General features: G+C 28.2%; 1 protein-coding gene across 25 annotated transcripts in view; it reads right to left on the bottom strand.

Moving 5' to 3' along the window:
* The window catches only part of LOC145246641 (uncharacterized), a 370,950-nt gene that overhangs the window by 14,859 nt on the left and 334,739 nt on the right, over positions 1–21,352 (bottom strand). For 22 of the 25 annotated variants that reach the window (XM_080108757.1, XM_080109282.1, XM_080108458.1 and 19 more), the window contains 6 exons: positions 17,930–17,976; positions 10,832–10,949; positions 8,129–8,303; positions 7,148–7,200; positions 6,536–6,642; positions 5,624–5,787 (listed from right to left, as the gene is read on the bottom strand). In XM_080108757.1, coding sequence (XP_079964883.1) covers positions 5,624–5,787; positions 6,536–6,642; positions 7,148–7,200; positions 8,129–8,303; positions 10,832–10,949; positions 17,930–17,976 — 664 coding nt within the window. The remainder of the gene's footprint in view (positions 1–5,623; positions 5,788–6,535; positions 6,643–7,147; positions 7,201–8,128; positions 8,304–10,831; positions 10,950–17,929; positions 17,977–21,352) is intronic. The other 3 variants (XM_080108775.1, XM_080108528.1, XM_080108685.1) reach the window with 1 other exon arrangement.

The following is a 21,352-nucleotide window of genomic DNA, read 5'->3' as shown; positions in this document are numbered from 1 at the left end:
ATATATATATATATATATATATATATATATTTAATTAGTTGATTACATCTCATTATTGCACTGCAAAGAAAAAACTGTTGTCTTTGTCTATGAAACATTGAATGGCAGTTATTGGTCTAAATCTAGCATTGGTCTACACTGGTAAATCCAATTATCTAATGAATCTTACTGGATAAAGCTTCATCGATTTTAAAAGACAAAAAATTGCTGCCTAATTCATGACATTTAAACTGGGATACATTGATCTTGGACGTATGTGTAGTATTGGCATATTCTCTAAAAACAATATGGAACTGTGCTAGACCAAATTACAAATGGCTATATAATTTTCTTTTGCAAACTGAACTTTTACTGAACCTTCCATTTTGGTTTAATAGTAAATTTCCTATGTTTTCTACTTATAACACTTGATCATTGGATAATTTATCTTTCTTTTATTTATACAAAATAGCACTGAAAAATAACTTTACAATGATTATCAAAACATTTGAAAATGGCAGACTAATTTGCCTAATCTCATGCGTTTTAAAGGTAGATATTTTATTTTAACTTATATATATATATATATATATATATATATATATATATATATATATGTATAAATAAATAAAGTACAAGGCCTCTTAGGATATCTCCCTTATTTTGTCTGGTTTGCATACAAAAGTTGAATAAAATTGTTAGCATTAAATTGTATTTCTTCTGAAATAAAATTATATTTTTTTAACACCAAAATAAATTAAAATTTGTATTCTAAATTTTTCTCAATAACACTGATTTTTTTGTTGATCAATTATATTATCAAATTATCGACTAATAAATTATTGATTTTAATAATTTTAGTTTCTAGTAACATTTGTTCTTTTCCTCTAAAACGCAGCAATTAAAATATTAAATTTTGTTTACTTTTGAAAGTGTTGGAAATGTAAATTTAATTTTTTTTTTCAGGGCGTGAAATACAATGAAATTAATTTATTTTATCCAAAATCTGGGGGGAAAAAACAAGACAAAGACATTCTAAAAGTTCCTTTATTAAATTGATAAAAGCCTCAATGTTGCCATAAATCTTAAAAAACATTGTTTTTCCTACCAGATGATATTGATTAAATGAAGTCTCAATTTGTCAAATCTGACATTTCACACCTTGTTCAGTTAGATCTGTCTATTTTGCGCTAATTTCCTGTCTTTTTTAATAATTGATACAAAAGAAAATTGAAATTATTTTAAAAGTAGAAATTTTCATTGAAATAATAGCAAGAGTAGCAGCTAAGCAATCGGCTGCTAGGCAAGAATAGCATTTGAAAAAGAAGTGAAGGCTAGAAAGAAAGAGAATACTTACCTGGTTATATGTTAGCATAGAGAAATAATTAAGTTTTTTTGTTTTATTTTTACAGGAGACAATGATTTTTCAATTTAAAAAGTAATGTGATTGGAGATATTTTAAAAATAAATTTGTACAATATAATTTGTCACTACATAAATTATAAGAAATAAGTTATTGTTAAAAATTAAGGATCTCTTAATTTGATAAGTTTCTGTTAATTTTCATCCAAAAATCTATTGGCTGTCAATCATGTGACATGACCACAGCATTGTATAACTTAAGAGATTGCTTCTCTTAAATCCATTTTTTTGTGGCTCAATGTTGTTTAATATATAAAAAAAAATTCAAATTATGTGTGTGCATGTATTGAAGTTCCCAGAGTTATTTTGTTAAACAAAATACAATGGTCAAATCGTTATTTAAAAATTTTTCTTTGTAAAAAATTGTGCACATCTAATGAGATTAAATTTTGAAGACTAACCATTAAAGTTGGGACTTGATAATTCAAGGTTCTATGGGTTTTAAGGTTATTTTAAAAACTTATACAGTCACCTTTTCGAATACAGTTTAATAAAACATTTTTCATTTTACAATCTAAATCAAAATTCAAATGTAATGAATAGAAATGTTTTACGTTTCTGTAATGTTTCCTTGGCCATAAGATAATTTTTACATTCTCTCATAAGTGAAATATTTGATTGAATGAGATTTCATGTTATGTTTTAAAATACAGATTTGCAATTTTAAACAAATTAAAATAGCGCAATATGATTCAACCAAAATAAGACTAATTAGCCTATAAAAATGATCACATCTACCAGAGCAAATATGAGAATTCCTTAAGCTTAAGGGAATAATGTCCTAGAAGCAAGTTGAAATATTGAAATGAAAAAAGCTACCAAAGACAGTTTAACATTTTTAGAAAAGATCATTTCAAGTTTTTATTGCAAATATTTTGTCTTGTAAAGTTGAATAATGATCTGCCTTTATGGAAACTGGATGGAGAAAAAATTCTCTTATAGTTTATAAAATAGCAATAACACTGAATTCAACCCCTTCAAGATATTCAGAAGAAACTATAAGTACAAATGTAAAAAGTGTACATGTTCAATCTACATTAATGAGCACTTAAAAAAAAGATTTAAAAAAACAAAATAAATAAAAATGGCTGAATGGATATGAACAGATTACCCCTACCTTTACAATGATTTGCTTTGATTATGATCCACTTAGAATTGTTACAATTATGATTTGAACAATTAGAAACCAAAGATACTTGCAAATATCTTAGTCAATCATGAAATAATAGCTGCATAAAGTTTAAATTTAAAACCAACTGAATATTTTGATTATAAAAGAAAACAAATTAGCATCATTTTTGCAGATCTTGCGTTGTTTGATTATCACCAATTTGAAAGTCTACAGATATGGACCTACTTTTAAAAAGGTACGGGGAGATTTACACACATATGCAACAATTATATAAAACTTGTCAATTATTTGGATAAAAAAAGTACAAAAAAAAAAAAAAGAACTTAAATAATTTGGTACTTTTCCATAATTCCCCTATAATTAACAATGAAAAATCTATATGCTGTACATACTCATGATGGAAAGAAAATATTTTATTCCAAAAATTATGTAAATTGATCATGCAGCTCTTTTATATATAAAATAATTTTTAAGTGATTAATGGGAAATCATAGGTATTACAAAAAAAAAAAAATGTTAAGTTTGAATTGTTGAATTATCTCCCTTGCTTCTTGAGACCATCTTCATAATGGTGTCCTGAGGCAGTCGCTCCTCAGTCAGCCATAAAATTTTATTTTTCTTATTTAAAAATAAAACTACTTAAGTTACATAATTTTTGGAATACAATATTTTCTTTCTGGTACATCATACAGATGCTTCTTTATTTTTATTTTTTAATACGTGAAGGAGGGGGAATACTTGACAAGGACCATAATTTTAATTGTTTATTTTTAATTAATTTTCCATAAAAGAAAAATTAAGATTTCAGATTTTGTCATGGTGAAATTAACTCCCATTTTTTTAAATTTTAAAATCTACTTTGATTGATAAGAACTTTGAGAGTTTGAAGCAATATAGCTTTTGAAGGAATTAAAAAAGATAATGAGGTTGACAGCAAAGCAAAATGAAAACAGAAAGGAAGACTCAATAAATTTTAGAGGATAAAGAAATGAAGTATTTTGGAACCACAGCAATAACACACAACGTTAGGATATATTTTTTTTTCATGTTGGAAAGAATTTTAATGGCTTTTATTTGGAAAGTGATCAAAAACTGTACTATAGAATTATTCTTTATATGCACATTAGTGCTTTTGACCTCCATAGGTTATCTTGACATTTGAGATATGAATAGGGTGAAAATAGTGAAGTATATTGTTCAATTTGTGATTAAAAATATTTTTAAACTCCACTAACAATAATTTTTCTTATTTACATTTGTTTCCCAATGATACTTTTTTTTTGTTTTATTTTTATATATTTTACTATCAGACCACCTGGCATTGTCCGGTCATAAAATACACATTAATATGATATTTTAATTTATGCAGATTTCATATTTATTATAGAGTCAGTACTCTATTGACTATTAATTTGTACCCAATATATAATAATAATTTCAAAAGTAAAAATAATAATGACTCAGCTGCCATCAACTAGAATCAAAACCAAAGCATCCAGTGTTAATTGTTACAGTTTGAGCTACCATCAGATAGATAGTTAAAAATGAACCTGCTTTAACGTATAAATGTATATTTACACATGCATACAAGACCACTTTAAATCAACTTATGTCTGCCAAGATACAAATATTTTCAATTCTGACCCTTTTAGCAGCTATATTTATAGGTTAAAAGCAAATTGAATTTGTCCCATAGATTCCCTACATATCAATTTTCAAAGATTGACAGAGGAGTTTAGTAGAGACTATTCCTCAGACAGACAAGGTCACTTTTAAATATATATAGATTCACTGTTAATTATTATGAAAATTGATTTTTAGCCTATATTTATTTTAATTACTTAATCTGTGCTTAAATGGCAAGGCAAGTATTAGTTTATATGTCTGCATTTAGCTATAACTTCTTGTTTCTTGTAAATAAATTGTTTTTTTCCAGTTATTGATTTGATATTTTTCCTCTTAGAATCATTTACAGTTTTTACTAATTATATTGGACGATGAGCTTATTTTAAGCATTCCTAATTGATGACATTAATATATTTTTTCTATTTAGAGAGCATAGTACTATTTATATATTTTCCACTCCCCAATGTCATCATGTGACGAATATGTCTGCACTTACAAACATTTTATTTTCTTGTTCATCGTTGATATTTACTGCAGCTTTGTATATTAAATTAGCTGTTAAACATTTATTAATTATCGAGCAGTTGTTTTTTTTTGTCTACAATTATATAAGCTAATATTATTAATAGAATTAACACTGTTACTATTGTTAATTATTTTCTTAATCTTACAATGATAAATGTTCAATATTATTTCAAGTGATGATTTTAGACATTTCCCTATCTATTATCCTCAAGTTTATTTTGTCAATTTGTGTTTTCATTGCTTTTTCTATCATTGATTAAATATTAAAATCAGTGGATAGCTTATGGCAGAGGAATTTATTTAAAAACTGCAAGTCAATAGCTTGTGTGTACATTACTATATAATGATATTATTTGATTTTCTAAAAGGATTGTATGTTTTGTTGAAATTAAAAGATTATGTTTTAAAAAAATACATTTTTAAAGATTCATTTTTATTTCTATGTCAAAACATAAGCTTTCATTAAGTAAAACGTTGTAGAATTTGTTTTTAATGTATTAATATTCATATCATTGTAGGATTCCTACATTAAAAATCTTTTTTTCATATATATCCAAAGAAATACAAAAGGACAAAGAGTGACAACTAGAATCAGGAAATCCAATATATTAATTTATAAATTTTAATAAACCAGCTATTAAAGATTTTAACCATATAAAATAAAATTGCTGCAGAGAATAAATTCTGATATTGGTCTGTGCCATAAGGTGCTGATTTCTCATGTGTTGGAAGACATTAAAAAATATAAACGTAACGCTTGAAGAGTCTTGTGTGGCAAACATTATTTGTAGGAAATTGAAAAATATTGATTCAAGAAAATAACTTTTAATCGAAAATAACATAAAAATATTAAAGATTTGTATACAAGCTGTGGTAATTTTAAGGTAGACATGAATTATTATTTGAGTTCCTGTACAATCATAACTTAACAGATCTTACCTTCACAAATTTCACAGAAAGGCCGGTCAAGTTTTGGGTTGCCATGATATTGAGTACAAGGTGGACTTCCTGACATTTCTTGTTTAGGGCAGTCTTCGGTTTCATGGAGATCAAATTCATCACAGATATCACAGAAAAGTCGAGGAGGCAAAATAGTTTCTTTTCTGAATGAAACAAATATATTAATTTACATTATTTACATTAGTATTTTTTTTTTTTTTTTTAGATAAAATACGATTTAATTATTTTATGATAGATAAATAGAATCAAATTAAACATAATTCTGCCTGTTTTTATGTATGACCATTATGCTTATCTAAAATTAAAGTAGCATTTCCCTAATCTCAAATATAATATACGTTGTAGTTTTGTTTCAGTATCTATATGTATAAATATGTATATAACATTAAGGGAGATAATTCCGTACATAGTCAAGCAAAATCTGTGGAACTGTTCTGCTGACATGCTTTCCAGCTGACTACAATGTGGTTGTCTTCAAGTTGAGTGTAAATAAGTTGTTGAGTTGCCCTCCTCCTAAATAATTCATTTCTACCCCATGTCCACCACTAACTATTAATATGCTGCTGTTTCAGTGACTATCGTACACTCATTAATCCTTTCGGGCCTTGATAAGTGCTGACTCCTATGTATAAAAAAAAAAAAAAGGTGGTACATCAAGGCACTGTTTCTCCTTTGAACAGGTAGGCATGAGTTAAGCATGCATTCAATTCTAATTCTGCTTAATACAGCTTAGTATTGAAAACGTCAGCTTTTGAAATAATGTAATTTTAGGAAAAGCAAATTTACATGTCTGCATTTAGCTATAAACTTGTTTCTTGTTAATTTGTTTTTTGAAGTTGATTTGATATTTTTACAGTTCCTATTATTTATAAAAAAGATAAAATTACTTACTTGACTTTTTCAGCCTCGCCATTTTTTAAGTCACCATTTTCCATATAAACTTTTAAGTTTTCATATTTCATGTGTAAATAAACAATTTCGGACTTAAGGAGTTCAATCTGTTAGAAAACAACAAAAATGCAAGGAATTTTGAATGATTTCGCTATAACTGGTTATGTCTATTTGGTGTCAATCTTGCATTTAAGCATAAAAGTAAATGGTTGGTTTGGTTTTCTGATGTTACAAATAAATTTAGAAAAAAAAAATACTTCTTTTCTTTTAATTTTGAAAAAGGATTTTTATTTTCATTAGTCTTAAAAAAAAATTCTCTAAAAATGAAAAATAATCGGGTTTCGAATATTTGAGAGTTTAAAAATGTATTCTTGGTAGATATTTACACGGAAAATGAAAGCAAACTACCTATCTATTTTGTTGTTTTAATGTATTAATTCTTTTCAATGCAGATAAATACTACTAAGCAGCTGTTTTAATTTCAGATTTTTCATTCAACTTCCTAACTTAATGCATCCTTATTAGTGTTATTACATTGATATTATAGCGATAGAAAACCAAAATTAGAATCAATGTAGATGAATGTCGACGAGAAATAGCTAAGAGTTTTACCTCTGCTAAGGAATCTTCTTGTTCTTGCTTCAATTGCGAAATTATTTCATTTTCTGAAAAATGAATAACAAAATGTTGTGAGAGTTATTAAAACAAATACCTTTCATGCCAGGATCATGTAATGTTAAGAATGAACTGCATCTATTAAGCGGGTCTTTACTTTTATTCATGAAAAATGTTGAGAGCATAACCAAGACAATAAAAAAAAAAAAATTTTTTATTTATTTATTTAAGCAAGTTTTGATGTGACATGATCACATTTTTTTGTTTTTCTTTTTCTTTTTATACACATTCAAAAAAATCTGTATATTTCGACCATTTTAGAATTCTTAGTTTTGGTAAAACTGTATTGCACTGAAAGGGGAGGAAGGTGTCAACAGATTGGATATTTTTAATAAAGCCGATTATTGTCCCCTGGTGTTTTTTTGGTAGCAGTTTCATGGAGTGATAATTTTTGAGAAAAGCAGACTTTCTTTAAGATGCAAGCAGGTGAGGTGTCACCAACTTGCACTGTGCGTACAGAAAGGAATTGAGATTCCACTAAGAACCGTTACCAATATAGCAAACTGATTTTTTTTTAAATACAAAACTATCCCAGTTAACATCTCCTAAACTTGATAATCATAAGCAATGTTAAATATTTAGGATCAAAATTGTTTAACAGTATATTGTAAACCCATTTAAAACCATTGCACTTGCAAGTTGGCTCAGTAATTTTGAGCAGTGCACATAAAGAGATCAGTCATTTCATCTTTACTGATAGACATGTGATGCTTCTTACCATAAATTCATCTAATGGAAGAAAACTGCCAATTAAAAAAAAAAAAAAAAATCTTGGTAGAGAATTATTTGTGAAAACTCCACAATATTTACATAAAAAATACAAATAAACTCTAAAATAAATGCGATAGGATTTAGATTATAAACAAAAGCTTGATAGAATTTGACAAGATTGTTATGTTAACAGATAATAGTACCGACCTGTATTGGCAGGTTCTTCAGAAGAGGTTCCATTAGTAAGAGAATGAGTGGAAGCTAATTCAGCCTCAAGCTTCTTGACTTTCTCCAACAGTTGTTGGTTCTGCTGGACCAAGTCCTCTGACAAGTTGGCTGATTTCTCTTTCAGTGAAACATTTTCTTCACTTAACTTTTTCAACTAGAAAAAAACAAAACAAAACAAAAAACAAATCACAGACTAACCAATTAGAAATTCTCACTAATATCATAAAAATATAAAACATTTAGTCTATGTAGAATAATATCCGGCTTAAGATTATCATGAATCTAATAGACATCTTGTTTAAAGAAAAGATAAAAACATCTTCGATTATATCTGTATATGTCCACTAAAATTTTTTCTCATACACATCGTTAGAAAGAGCAATCTCTCTCAGACAAATGCACAAAAAATTGTCCATTATTTCTGTGTAGAAATATCTTTTTGATTGAAAGTGTGTGTGTGGGTGGTGGGGGAGCTATAAACCTTGCTTCTGGCACGATTTGCAAACTGCGCATGTGCTAATCATCGTTATTTTCTTCCGTTTGAAATAACTAAATTTTTGGCGCTTATGTCAACGGATCATAAGCATATTTTGCAAGATATAATTTGGGACGCTGAAATAATCAGTAGACCAATGAAAGAATGTTAAATGAAAAAAAAAAAAAAAAAATCAACCCCGAACACTTTATCTTATGCAGAATCTTTGAACGTTGTTATTTTTTCCTACTTTAATCACAGACAGAAATGACGGATTACCTAAAATAAAAAAAACAAATTTCTTTTAATTTTTTATTTTCGTTTAAAAAAAAAAAATGACATTGACGGTTTAAATACTTTAAAATCTACTTCAAAAAAGTTTCTATTTTCGTTGTTTTGTGTACATTAATTAGTATGCACCCCAAATTATACCTTGCAAAATAAAACTACAGAATAGTAACAATAAATTCAGCGTCCCAAATTATATCTTGCAAAATATGCTTATTTTTGCTATGTTTATGCTGGTTATCTCCCTTAGATTTGATGATCTGTTGACATAAGTGCCAAATTTTCCATGTTAACACATCTGCATAATCGTGAGCACATCAGTAAAATCATTCGGTTACTAACTTCAGTCATGCGAGTTCACACCTGGTACGTGTCATTTTTTTTTTTTTGCTTTCTTACAAACTTTTGCTTTCAGTTTCTCTCAGTTTTGCTTCTGGCTGATGACACCCGAGTCCGTATTTTTAAAACGCTCTTTAAAATGATATATAAAGTAAAAGGTATTATAAGGAAAAGTTATGTTAAAATACATCATTTGAAATCAAAATTTAATCTTCCGCAAGAACTTTCTTGTTAACCTAATACATGATTTCTAGAATTTTCAAAATAGAAGAGTAAGTGCGACTTGTTTAGAATGGAGAACATGTCAACTTAAAGGCACAAGCATGATTATTTATAAAATGCTCACAGATGGCTGAACCGTAGATATTATCCAAAACATCAGATGATGAATAACTTGCACATTGAATTTTTGAATGTGTTGTTTGCCTGCTCGATGTAATTACATTTACATAAATAGAATCATTATGGCAGTAGTGGTGCGGAGAACATCTTTTCAAATTGAAGACAATGTGAAGCAAGTGGGAAAACACATGGATACGATACAATGCTGCTGTATAGACAACAAAATTTGTTTGGCAAATCTGTCACTTATATTATTCAACAATATTTAGAGGATAGCCATTATGCAGAGGGTCTTTTAACATTACTATTAAGAAATATTCCTTATAAACAGCAACTCTTTAAAATTTATGACTAAAGATGAGACAAAAATGAAACATTACACATCGAAAAACCTCCTTACGGTTAAGAAAAACAAAAAACAAAAAAAAAAAACAATATGGAACCACTCCCATATAGAGGTTCACCAGCCATAATCACTTCAAAAATGCTAGTTTTAATTTGGTGTCTTTCCCAATCTTAACCCTCCCACCTCCATTTACACTGATGAGAAGACGATATCTAAAAATATTTATTTTTCAATATTTTATTTGTAAATATTAAGTGAATAAATGGATATCATTTCCGAAATGATTGTACACATAATTTGATTTTGTTATGAAACAGATTAATGATTCTACAATTGTTAATCTTTCATCTTCTCTATTAATATAGCTCCAGGTAATTACATCCAACGAGTTTATCATATATCTGCAATACTCCGAGCACAGCACCTTTAAAATATTAATACATTTAACTGAAGCTTTGCTCTTTTAGAATTTGGGCTATGACTCTCTCTCTCTCTCTCTATATATATATATATATATATATATATATATATATATATATATATATTAATTTGTGTGTGTATATATACACACACACATACACAGAAATTACTGTTTACTGGGTAAATAGAATGTCTAATTTATATAATTTAAAAATAAATTATTGCTCAGTTTTACTGATTTCTAATTTTATTCTTTATAAAAAATAGGCAACAACTTTGCGTGTATAAGAAAAGCATTAAGGGGAAGGGAGGGGGTCTAAACTATATATTTATAAGACTATTAAATATTTGCAATTAGAGGATGTGTAGATTTGCTAGTGCAGATAATGAATGAAGGTCAAATCATGCACAAATATAAAAGCGAGTAAAAATATTAACTAAACAAATATGTGTGTGTGTCTAAGGTACCCACCTCATTTTGATGTTGAGAAATTTTCAAATCTTTTTCTTTTATAAGTGAACCTTTCACTTCAATCTGCTTTGTCAAAGATGATTTTTCAGCTTCTCTTTCTTTTAGTTGTGCACTGTATCTGTAATGAAAACAAAATGGTCAGCATTTGTTAAATTAATTAAAACAAATAAAAAAAATATGTACAACTATTTATAAAACTATAAGGAACACATAGCATTACCCAGGATATAATGAAGAATCCCAATATTTTTTTTTTTCCTTAGCCTCAAACAATCACATGACCTTTTTATTCTTATCTTTTTATATAAAAATTGAGAGGGATTTTCCCTTTTGTTGATCGAATAGCAAATTAACCAAAATATCTTTTCTTGGTAAAATATGTGAAGATTTTGAAAAAAATATTTTCATTAATTTTTTATCCCCTTGATTGGGTACAAAAGGAGTACAAACAGTGACATTAATTGATATTTCAGTAAATCTATAGTATTTAAATACATTGAGGCACAACTTAGATTTTTTCTCCAAGCCTTGAGCCTCATAATATTTAATTTATTTTTAATAAATTTTAAGTCATAAATAAAATAAAGTATATTTTATTTTATTATTATGGATGGTCAATGAAGACTTCACAATAATGTTGTATTCCCTTTGATCGAAATGAAATATTTATCCAAGTCCCTTGGATGATATAATTTTATATATCTGTGTAGTTATGAGGACAGGGGATTTTCTAATCAAACAGACAGGAGCTACCATTTTCTATATATATATATATATATATATATATATATATATATATATATATAGTCATCCACACACAGTACCGTCCCGCCGCCCCATAGCCCACCAGCGCGGCCAGACAGGCAACCACCTCAAGCCAAGACCGAAACCCGACCGTTTGTACGGCAGTCAAGGCTCCTAACCATTACGCTATTGGGGGCTGCTTGAACGAGTAGTGAGTTTAACGATGTTTTGATATCGTCTGAAAATATATATACATAGCGTTCCTTTTCAGCAGGACATCTAAACAGATTATAGAACACAACATAGAAATTTGAGAAACAATGCACAAATCAGAGTCAAAAATTTAGAAACATGCTAAAATGCTAAAACAAAAATCTGATGAACAATTTATACAAGCACAAGAATGTAAAGAAATGAGTTTATTTCAAAAATATGTGTGGAAAATTCAAAGATAATTTTTTCCTTGTAGCAGAAAGTCCTCAATGTAGAAAAAATGGGGAAATAAGATCTAAAGGAGATGCAAGTACTAATAGTTTATAAAGAATAAGTACAGGTTTAAAATACCCAAGACGGTTTTAAAGTCAGCGAAGGATTGAAGACAAAAAGTAGGAAATAAGAACTGGTTTTAAGTAAGCTGCTATTTTTAGGCAATTAAAATTCATAGGAAAAATTCAAGCTTAATTGCGAAATCAGCCAAGTTGAGAAGCAAAGAAATATGTCATTTTAAGAAATAACAAGCATAAGCAATAAACTAACATTTTTCATAATGATTTTTTTTTCTTAAACAATTTTATTATGTAATTTTAAAATATATTTTACTATAATTTTGAGATTAAGTTTTTCTCATTTATATTTCTATTTAAGCAAAAAAAATATTTTAATGAATTATTAAATCTTGTCCTAATAGAGAAGAAAAATCTTAAAGCAATTTGTATGAAAAATAGATTTATAGGCCTAAATTTGTTAGAAACTAGTGTGAAATTAAACACAAACCTATTTAAACACAAATAAACATTAATAAATACAAAAGCCTTGATTTTCTTAAAATGCTATGCAATCTACACATAAAAATCATTCTTCTGTATGTATATCTAGACCAAATAAAGGTCACTTTCTCAATCAGGATCTTTGGATCTTGAAATAGAATTTTGGATGCAATAAATGCGCCAACAACACAGCAATTAAAGGTAAAATTGGACAAGTGCTGAGTCATTGTATCTGCTGTAGCCCCGTTTTCTCTACATGGCAACTGAAGTATGCTTGCTTTATTATATTTTGCTAAATTAATTTAAATATAATTCAACATCCTTGTAGTAAGGATTTGTCAAAAATTGTAAACTTTATGAAGAAAGATCTTTGCTTTTTGCAAATAAGAAAATTTAATAAATAATGACACTAGAGAAAATAAAATCTATACTCCTATAAAAATTTTTTTTTTTTGTGTGTATTGATATTCATATTAAAAACCCTTTTTTCTATTTATTTAAAAAGAAAATATAACAAAATACAAACGTGGGTCATGGAATTGCATTCATCTGCAAAAGATCTAGCTAATTTGCCTATTCTTTTAAACATTTATTTTAATTAATTCCCTATTAGTTTTTTTTTTTTTTTCATTTTTTTGGTGTAATTTTATTCATGTAGATATTCTATGATTTATACTTGCGGAATATTTGTGTAAAAAGATTATAGTAAACACAAACCTCTTTCTATATATCATTTATGTATGCGTATATATATATTTGTTAAAAAAATTTTGCCCACCAAACTCCTGTCAGTTTTTGGTCTACAGTCATGAAACTTAATATATAGGGTATTCAAACCCATGCAAAACTTTATATTTGGGTTTTAGCCGGGGAAAATCTGTGCACAAGTGTGAAAATTAAAAAAATGGAATTTGCCAGGTAAAGGTCGAACGACAGCATTACGAATATGCATGCATCACGTAATAGATATTAGTTCATGTTTTAATTTTTAGCCTTGCAGCAAACATGTCTTAATAGCTCAGGCATTAACATCAAAGGAAAAAGTAAATTGTAAGCTAAATGTTTTGGTTTCAATTCTGGGTGGTGGTGTATGAAGCATATTTTTTTTTTTTTTTTTTTTTTACACTTTTTAAATCAATACTATATATTGTATTCAATTATTAATAAAAATATGAAATCTGCATTAATTAAAATATATTTAAGCATATTTTATGACCGGGCAATGCCAGGTGGCCTGCTAGTAGTAACAATTTCAGTGTTTGAGAAACCATGGTAGATAAAAGATAAAATATTTTAGGTCTTAATCCTGAATGTATACTTTTTAATAATATATGTGAAATCAATTAATTTAAATAAGTAGTAAAATACAGTAAATTGCAGAAAAATGAACCCATTACTTATGTTTTTTGGCAAGTTTTTGTTAATTAAAAATTTTTTTTCTCATGCTGATATTATTTTTTTGTACAATACACGAAAAACAATAATGATAATCTTAAATATTTATAGGAAAACACTTTAATCCCACATGCACAATGCAAGTTTTTAAATAAACTGTTCCTAATGTTTTGCTAAAAAAAATAAATTCTGATTATTTTTTTTTTCTTAATATAATCAAATAAAAACAAATTCAATATCTGTAAAATGTTATAATGAAAATAAATTATGATGGAAAGTAATGTAACATAAGGTAGTAGTAGTAGTAGTAGGAGGAGGAGGAGGAGGAGGAGGGGGAGGAGGAGGAGGGGGAGGAGGGGGAGGAGGAGGAGGAAACCATGATTTAAACTTGATAACTACAAGAATTGAGACAGTCTCTTACTCTTTGGCTACTTTTCATCTGATTACAGTTTGGAGAGAAAGAGTATATAAATAAATATCAATAAAATGACCATTTTCAATTTTAATTATCTCTAACATTTGCTCATTCTAGTTTGAGAAAAAAAAAAAAAAAAAAAGTCCCCCCCCCCCCCAAGCAAACATTTAAAACATGCAGCCATTCAAATTGGAAATTTGAATTCACATCAAAATTAGTAAAAATCCATCTATCTGCATGCTTGTCTCAAAGCAAAAATAACTCTTGTCAACCTATTAAAAAGGTATTTCAAACCAATTTTAAATAAGTTGAATTAACCAATAAACTTAGACGTAGCCATTTTCTTCATTTCTCTTTATACTTGTAATATCCTACGGATTTACTATTCTTAATTCTAACTTTATGTTTGTTGCTGTAATAGATATTTCCCTAAAAAAAAAAAAAAAAAAAAAAAAAAAAAATCTTGTGTATCTTAAATTTTGACATTTTGATCTTGCTATTTTAAAATCATTATGATGCATAAAGTGTTACAAATTTGACTATGTGATACAATGGAGTATATAAATATCTCCACTGGATCATCTGTAAAAATTTGAATATTGAATGTAGCAGCAAGACCTTGGAACATGTACCAGAAAGAACAATTGGAAATGAGCTATACACCATCCACTATGACTATGCAATTTCTACAACTACATACCTATAAAAAAATTGAACTATTAAACCTGACAGTGATATGGGACAAGGAAAAAGAAGCAACCTTATTAGAAGTTAGTGTCTCTCAATGATGCTGGGAGAGAAAAGATAATAAAATACATGGGTCTCATGTACAACATTAAAAGAAAGTAGAATGTTACGTTTCCATAATTCAATTGTAGGAGCAATCAGACTCATGAAAAAGAATTTCCAAACTACCTGGCAAATATACCTGATGAGCCAAGTGCAAGAGAGATACAAACAATTACACTTAAAGGGACAGTTAGAATCGTGACAAGATTTCTCAGTTGGAATATCTGAGATAGCAGGTGAATGTCTGACATCTCATAGGATGCCCTATCCCAAGCTAGAATAAAATAAGAAAATTGAAACGAAAAAAGGACCAATAGGAAATACTATATTACTTAAAACTAAGAATAAATTGAAGGATGTAGTTGAAGCAATGTGCATAGATTTTTTTTTTTTTAAGGTGGTACCAATGCAATTTGGTTGAAAACACTAATATGAGACAACGGTAAATAGATCAAATGGCAATATTGGAAAATTCAATAATTTTTTATTAGTCATTTATTATCAATGTAATGCAACGAATCAGGGTGGTATGATGTCTTAACAGCTTGAGAAATTACTATTAAATAAAATAAAAAATAAGATGGCTTACTGCGTCTCAATTGAAAACTTTAAATTTTGATATGTGAATAGCTTAAACAAATCAATTTTGTTGTATTAAGATATTTGATTTTGAAGTGTTCATAAAACCGAAACACCTGTAGCATCAACATATAGATTATATCTGTTTGAAAAATAATGATCATGAGTTTTAAATCTTAAAAATGGAAATTAAAAGAAATAAGATATTGAGAAACTTAAAATATTGTACAATAACTGGAATTGTTTAGCATTTATTTTAAAATTATCTTAGCTAAACTATAATGGTTATAACAACTTGCACCACACACTACAAAAAACAGTCAGTCACACATTAATGGCATTTCAATAAGAGCAGAGTTAAAGAAAAAAAAATCTGAAGACAGAAATGAGAGGTACAAAAAAAAATATATATAAAGAAAAAAATAATGCTATATTTTTTTTTTAATGAAAAATGAGGCCCATGCAAACAAGAGTACAAGACCACGATATTTTTCTTACCATGATTATGATGAGTAGATGATGAAGATGGTCACAAGGTAGGAAGCATTATCAAGGAACAAGGGAAAAATTAATTAGTCACAGTGGATATTATTTTTAAGTAAAATATGGAACAATGGTTAGAGATTTTCGTTTTTTTTAAAGAAATTTTTATTTACTTAAAATTGCAGAACTAGAATGTGTAAATCCTTCATAAGGAAATATTATGCTTTTAAAACCATCAAAGAAAAATGAAATAAAAAGATAATCTTCTCTAATTTGAGGATATTTTAAAACTTGTATAGAAAAAAAGATTGTCAAAGTTGTATATCAATATATTTAATATAACTAATCATTAAAAGCATTTATTTATGAAAAACAGACATTAAGTGAAACAGTTCCTAATAACAACCTACAATCTACTGTTTTTCAAGCTCTCCTGAGTGTTAGTCCAATCTAATCATACTATCAATGTCCTATTCTAAGTGTTACATTCCTTTGGCAAAGTTTTTGTAATTTTTTCTGCTAACTTCTCATTAGTATTTTTTCTATTTTCTTATTTAACCTTTCAACAGACATCTGTCTCAGCATCACTATAAAATCTATATTTTAAGCTTATGTCCCTGATGGTTTAGTAATTATTAGACTGGGCTAGTATCCAGGAGAGATAAATAAACATATACATTATTCACTTTCTCCACACCAAGTTTAAAATCACTGTACATCGAGTATTGTATAGCAAAAACAAAACGATTAACACACTTCTACATATATCAATGTCAAAAATAGATAACTTTAGAATCAAAAGTAAATTTTTTTTTTTTTTTTTTAAACAAAAACTTCATTTTTTTTTATATTAAAATTTTTAAAGTATGGTAAAAACTACAAAACTTAATACATACATCTGTGGATGATACAGATAAGCTATTATGAAAACGAGCCCATAATGAATTTTCATAACATGGGCTTGAATTTCAAGAAAATTTGAGAAACATGGAGTAGACAGGTATTTTAGCTAATATATATATATATATATATATATATATATATATATGGAAAATAGGCTTTATTCAGTTCATGAAATTTGGTAAAATTTATACCTCCACAGATGTAAAAAAAAAAAAAAGAAAAGGAAAAATAGGAGACAGCATCAAGGCATTATACTGTCAGCTATATATGCGTGTGCATGGTTTTAAAATCAATTTCCAGCCTGAAGTAATAAGTTTTATCCTTCCACCCCAATATAGTATTTTCAAAAATGAAAATATCTTCAAAAATAATCAGAGGAAAATTAATATTTTTCAACAATTAATATTTCTGGTACAGCAAATAGTTGAGCTCATTCACAATAACTTACTTGCGAAGGAATAAAAAGAAAAAAGGACCACCTCGCAGCTATGATAGTTGAATAATAAATATAAAACCTATTCAATGATGGGCATTGCTGATGTTGACATGCCACTAAATAATCATGATATATTTGATAGATTTGTGAGTTTTAAAAAGCAAAAGCATTTTGCTTGCTTGCAAAGTGTCTGTTGGTAAAGCTTATGGTAATTCTCCATTGAAAGAATGGAGAAAACCTGTGTAAATTTCATGTTAAAGTTAAAGAACAGTTTTAACAAAATAAATAAAGCATGAGGTTAGTAAAGTAAAATGACGAAAAATAAAATAAACTCTTTTAAAAGTGAAAAAGAAAAACACTAAACTTACTGCATATGGATGTCTTTCAACTTTTTCTCAAGTTTTTCGTCAGCTTTCTGAAATAAGAAAACCCACACCTCAAGAGTTAAACAGTTGCAAACAATAAAAAGGTCTTGTATAACTGCTGCAGCAACAACATAAAAAAATGCTTTCTGATGAAAATGTAGAATTAAATCTACATGTAATAAGTGTTAATATGTTAAATGAAGGACGAGTTAATTCCCTTGAATGGAGACAGGAAGTAGAAACTATTGAAGAGAGGTATGCTTACAGCTTAAAGTGTGATGATTGCGGGTGAGTAAATGTTTGTATATTAACATTTGATAACAGCATAGTTTTGATCTTTTGACCCTACATGCTTTAATATGCAAGATAATGCAAAACTTAATGGCCCAGGTGGATTTAAATATCACGTGTTTTAGCGGAATTACTTTATTTTATCTCTGTGTGTGTTAAGGAATGAGCAGATGATTTTTAGATTAGTAACATATCAGAAGAGAACACCTTTGTGAATGGGTGTGAATGGGTGTGTTCTGTCCATAAAATAAGGATTGGTTGGTTGGTTGTTTTTGTTTTACGGCATATCAACCCTTTTCGGGTTATTTAATGCCGAATCCAAAGACTTTGAAGAAAAATATTTTAATAGAATATATTTGTTGTTTTCACGTCGGTTTCTATTTAACCCATAGTTGGGACCCTAACAGGTACTACAACTCCGGGTCAGAGTGGACCTGGGAGCAATGGTAATTAAAGGGTGGCTCCACACTCCCCAAAGCCCACAATCTGGGACCTCACCACTGGATATAGTTTAAGGTCATATCCAGGACCCCCATTGAGGGACTTTTACCCTCTGCAGAGGGGCATTCGGCATATTCTAATGCCCCACCGACAGGGCCCTGTCCATAAAATAAGGAATAAAGGCACAAAAGACAGAAATAAGAGCATGACTTCAGTAGAACTTAAAAAAAAAAAGAAAGAAAACAGATAAAAACAAAAGGCTATTTACTCTGCATTAACTTGAGAATATCTGGTGATAAAGTCATTAATGAAAAGTGGAAAAAAACAAAACAAAAAAAAAACAAAAAAAAACAAACTATTTCTTATGTGTACAAATACAGCAAATAAATACTTTGCTCTTTTTTATAAAGTCGTATTATGTTTTTTTTTCTGGATACTGAACAATAATCTTTTAATCACCATGAGAGATAGCATGAGTGTCGGTTTGTCAGAAGTACTGATTCTTCTTTTGAAATCATGCAACATACATTATTTATATTTTTGATACCAAAGTCATATAAAATTAGTTTTTCAAGGTAAGGTCTTGCAGATGAAACCATGTAGAAGAAATAATTGCTTGCACATCTGCAATAGGAATGATATTACAATATAACATTTAAATGATTAATGCAATTTAATGTCTATCATTCTAAGAGAAACCAAGCTCTTTTGTTTTTTTTATGATGCTACTAAAAGGCATTCATTTTGCTGATTAATCCTTCCCTCTTCCTCTTTTGTTTGGGTTTTGAAAATTTTTCTCTGGTTACCTATCCAATCCTTGGAAACACTGTCCAGATTTTTGCCTTAGCTGTCGATATTGGCAACAAGATCAACCTGCTCACTCTGTCCTTCACGATTCATAATTTCTGACCCATTTTCCTGCTTTCTTTCTTATTGTCCTTTTTCTTCTTTTGCCTTGCTTTATATCTGGTTTAAAAGGTTTCTATTTACTTGCCTCTCCACATGAACGGAATAAAACACAAGGCCATTTTTTAATGTGGGAAAAGTCCAGCTTCCCAAAGGACAGTTTAAATTTTTTTTTTTTTTTTTTATCTTGATGTAGTTTCACAGTAAATCTGATTGTCATAAATATATTCATATCCCATATGTTTGTATGCATTTGAATGTAAACTTGAACTAGCTGAAATCAAATGTTAAGGTTAAAATTCCAACATCAATTTCTCAAATGTATTTGGCATGACGTTAGCTCAGTTATTTTCACTTAAAGCATGAGAATATTCTTAAACTTGTAAATCAATTTGAAATATATTGTTAAAGATTCATACTTATTTTAAAAAATTTATCTTGCAATTAACTACAGGGTGGTTTGTTTTTCTATCTATATAATCACTAACACAAATATTTGATCCTGTTCCAACAATGGGGGAAGAGTTTCACTTAAGTTGAAAATGAATTTTTCCTTTTCAATCTAAATTAATAACTTGAAGTGTTATGGATGAAGAGTTATATTCACCTGTGTTTAATAGTATATGGCAGTTTGGCATTCCGGCAAATATCTTGAGACATTTCATTCTTGCATTACCTCCCTTGTTTTCCAGAGGATGGTAGCTAATTTGGCATCCTCGACAAAACATCTTCCAAGAGATATTTTAACTGAAGAAATTTGTCACATTCTTAAACGAACTATTATTATTAGTAGTAATATTTGTATTATTATTATTATAAGTATTTTCACATAAGAATGATACTTTTCTGTAAAGAAATACGTTTATATACTTTTAAGAAGGCTTCACATAAAAAAATTAACATTTACAAGAAATAGATATTACACATTTAGTGGCCTCTGGGCCTTGATAATGTGGTGATGCCTTTGTAAAAAAAAAAAAAATAAAATAAAAAAAAAATAAATAAATGTAAAAATTGTTCATACTAAAATGTTAATAAATAATATAAAATATTATAATATTACATCTTCTGTTGGAAGATGTTTCGTCGGGGATACCAAATCATCTATCACCGTCTAGAAAACAGAGGAAGTAATGCAATAAAAATATACTGGCAGTTTCAATTCAATTACGACATGAGAACATCTATAAAAATATTATTCATTTGCCTTATTATTTAAGTCCTGATTAAACAAAATAAGTAGATAATAAAGCAAATATTCACATTTACGTTTAAAAATTTCTGCTTTCTGTTTAATAATTTTTCTTTTCTAAACATAATTTACAATGTGCTAATTTTAAAATTTACTAGTAATATCGATTTCTATTTGTTTTTATTTTTCTCATATTTAGATAGTATTTTTTAAAAAATATATTTTTTTATTTTATTTTAAAACAGATTTTATGGAGCTCCCAAATATACTGTCTCTTCGTTGTCAATATTGTTATTTACGGTTGATTTGTATCTTACATTAGATGTTAATCAGGAATGGGCAATTGCTTTTGATTATTTGGTTACATAAATTGGCATTCTTGATGAACCCTCTCATCGATTTTGACATATGAGCTCCACTACAACAACTAAGTTCTTTGAAAATCCACAATTGATTTGTTTATAATGGTAAAGGCGTTCTGCAGAACCAACCACACTTTCTGGCACAATTGTTAATCTTCATCAGTGCAATGGCTGCTGCAAAACAGAGTAGACAGTATACACCAGATTTTTACATTAGAGTTTTTCCTTCTCCTA

Source organism: Euprymna scolopes, chromosome 1, assembly GCF_053919585.1.
Source record: "Euprymna scolopes isolate OS-2025 chromosome 1, ASM5391958v1, whole genome shotgun sequence".
Classification (NCBI taxonomy): Eukaryota; Metazoa; Mollusca; class Cephalopoda; order Sepiida; family Sepiolidae; genus Euprymna; species Euprymna scolopes.
Note: the sequence above shows the minus strand (reverse complement) of the source record. Positions and strands in the feature narration are given on the sequence as shown.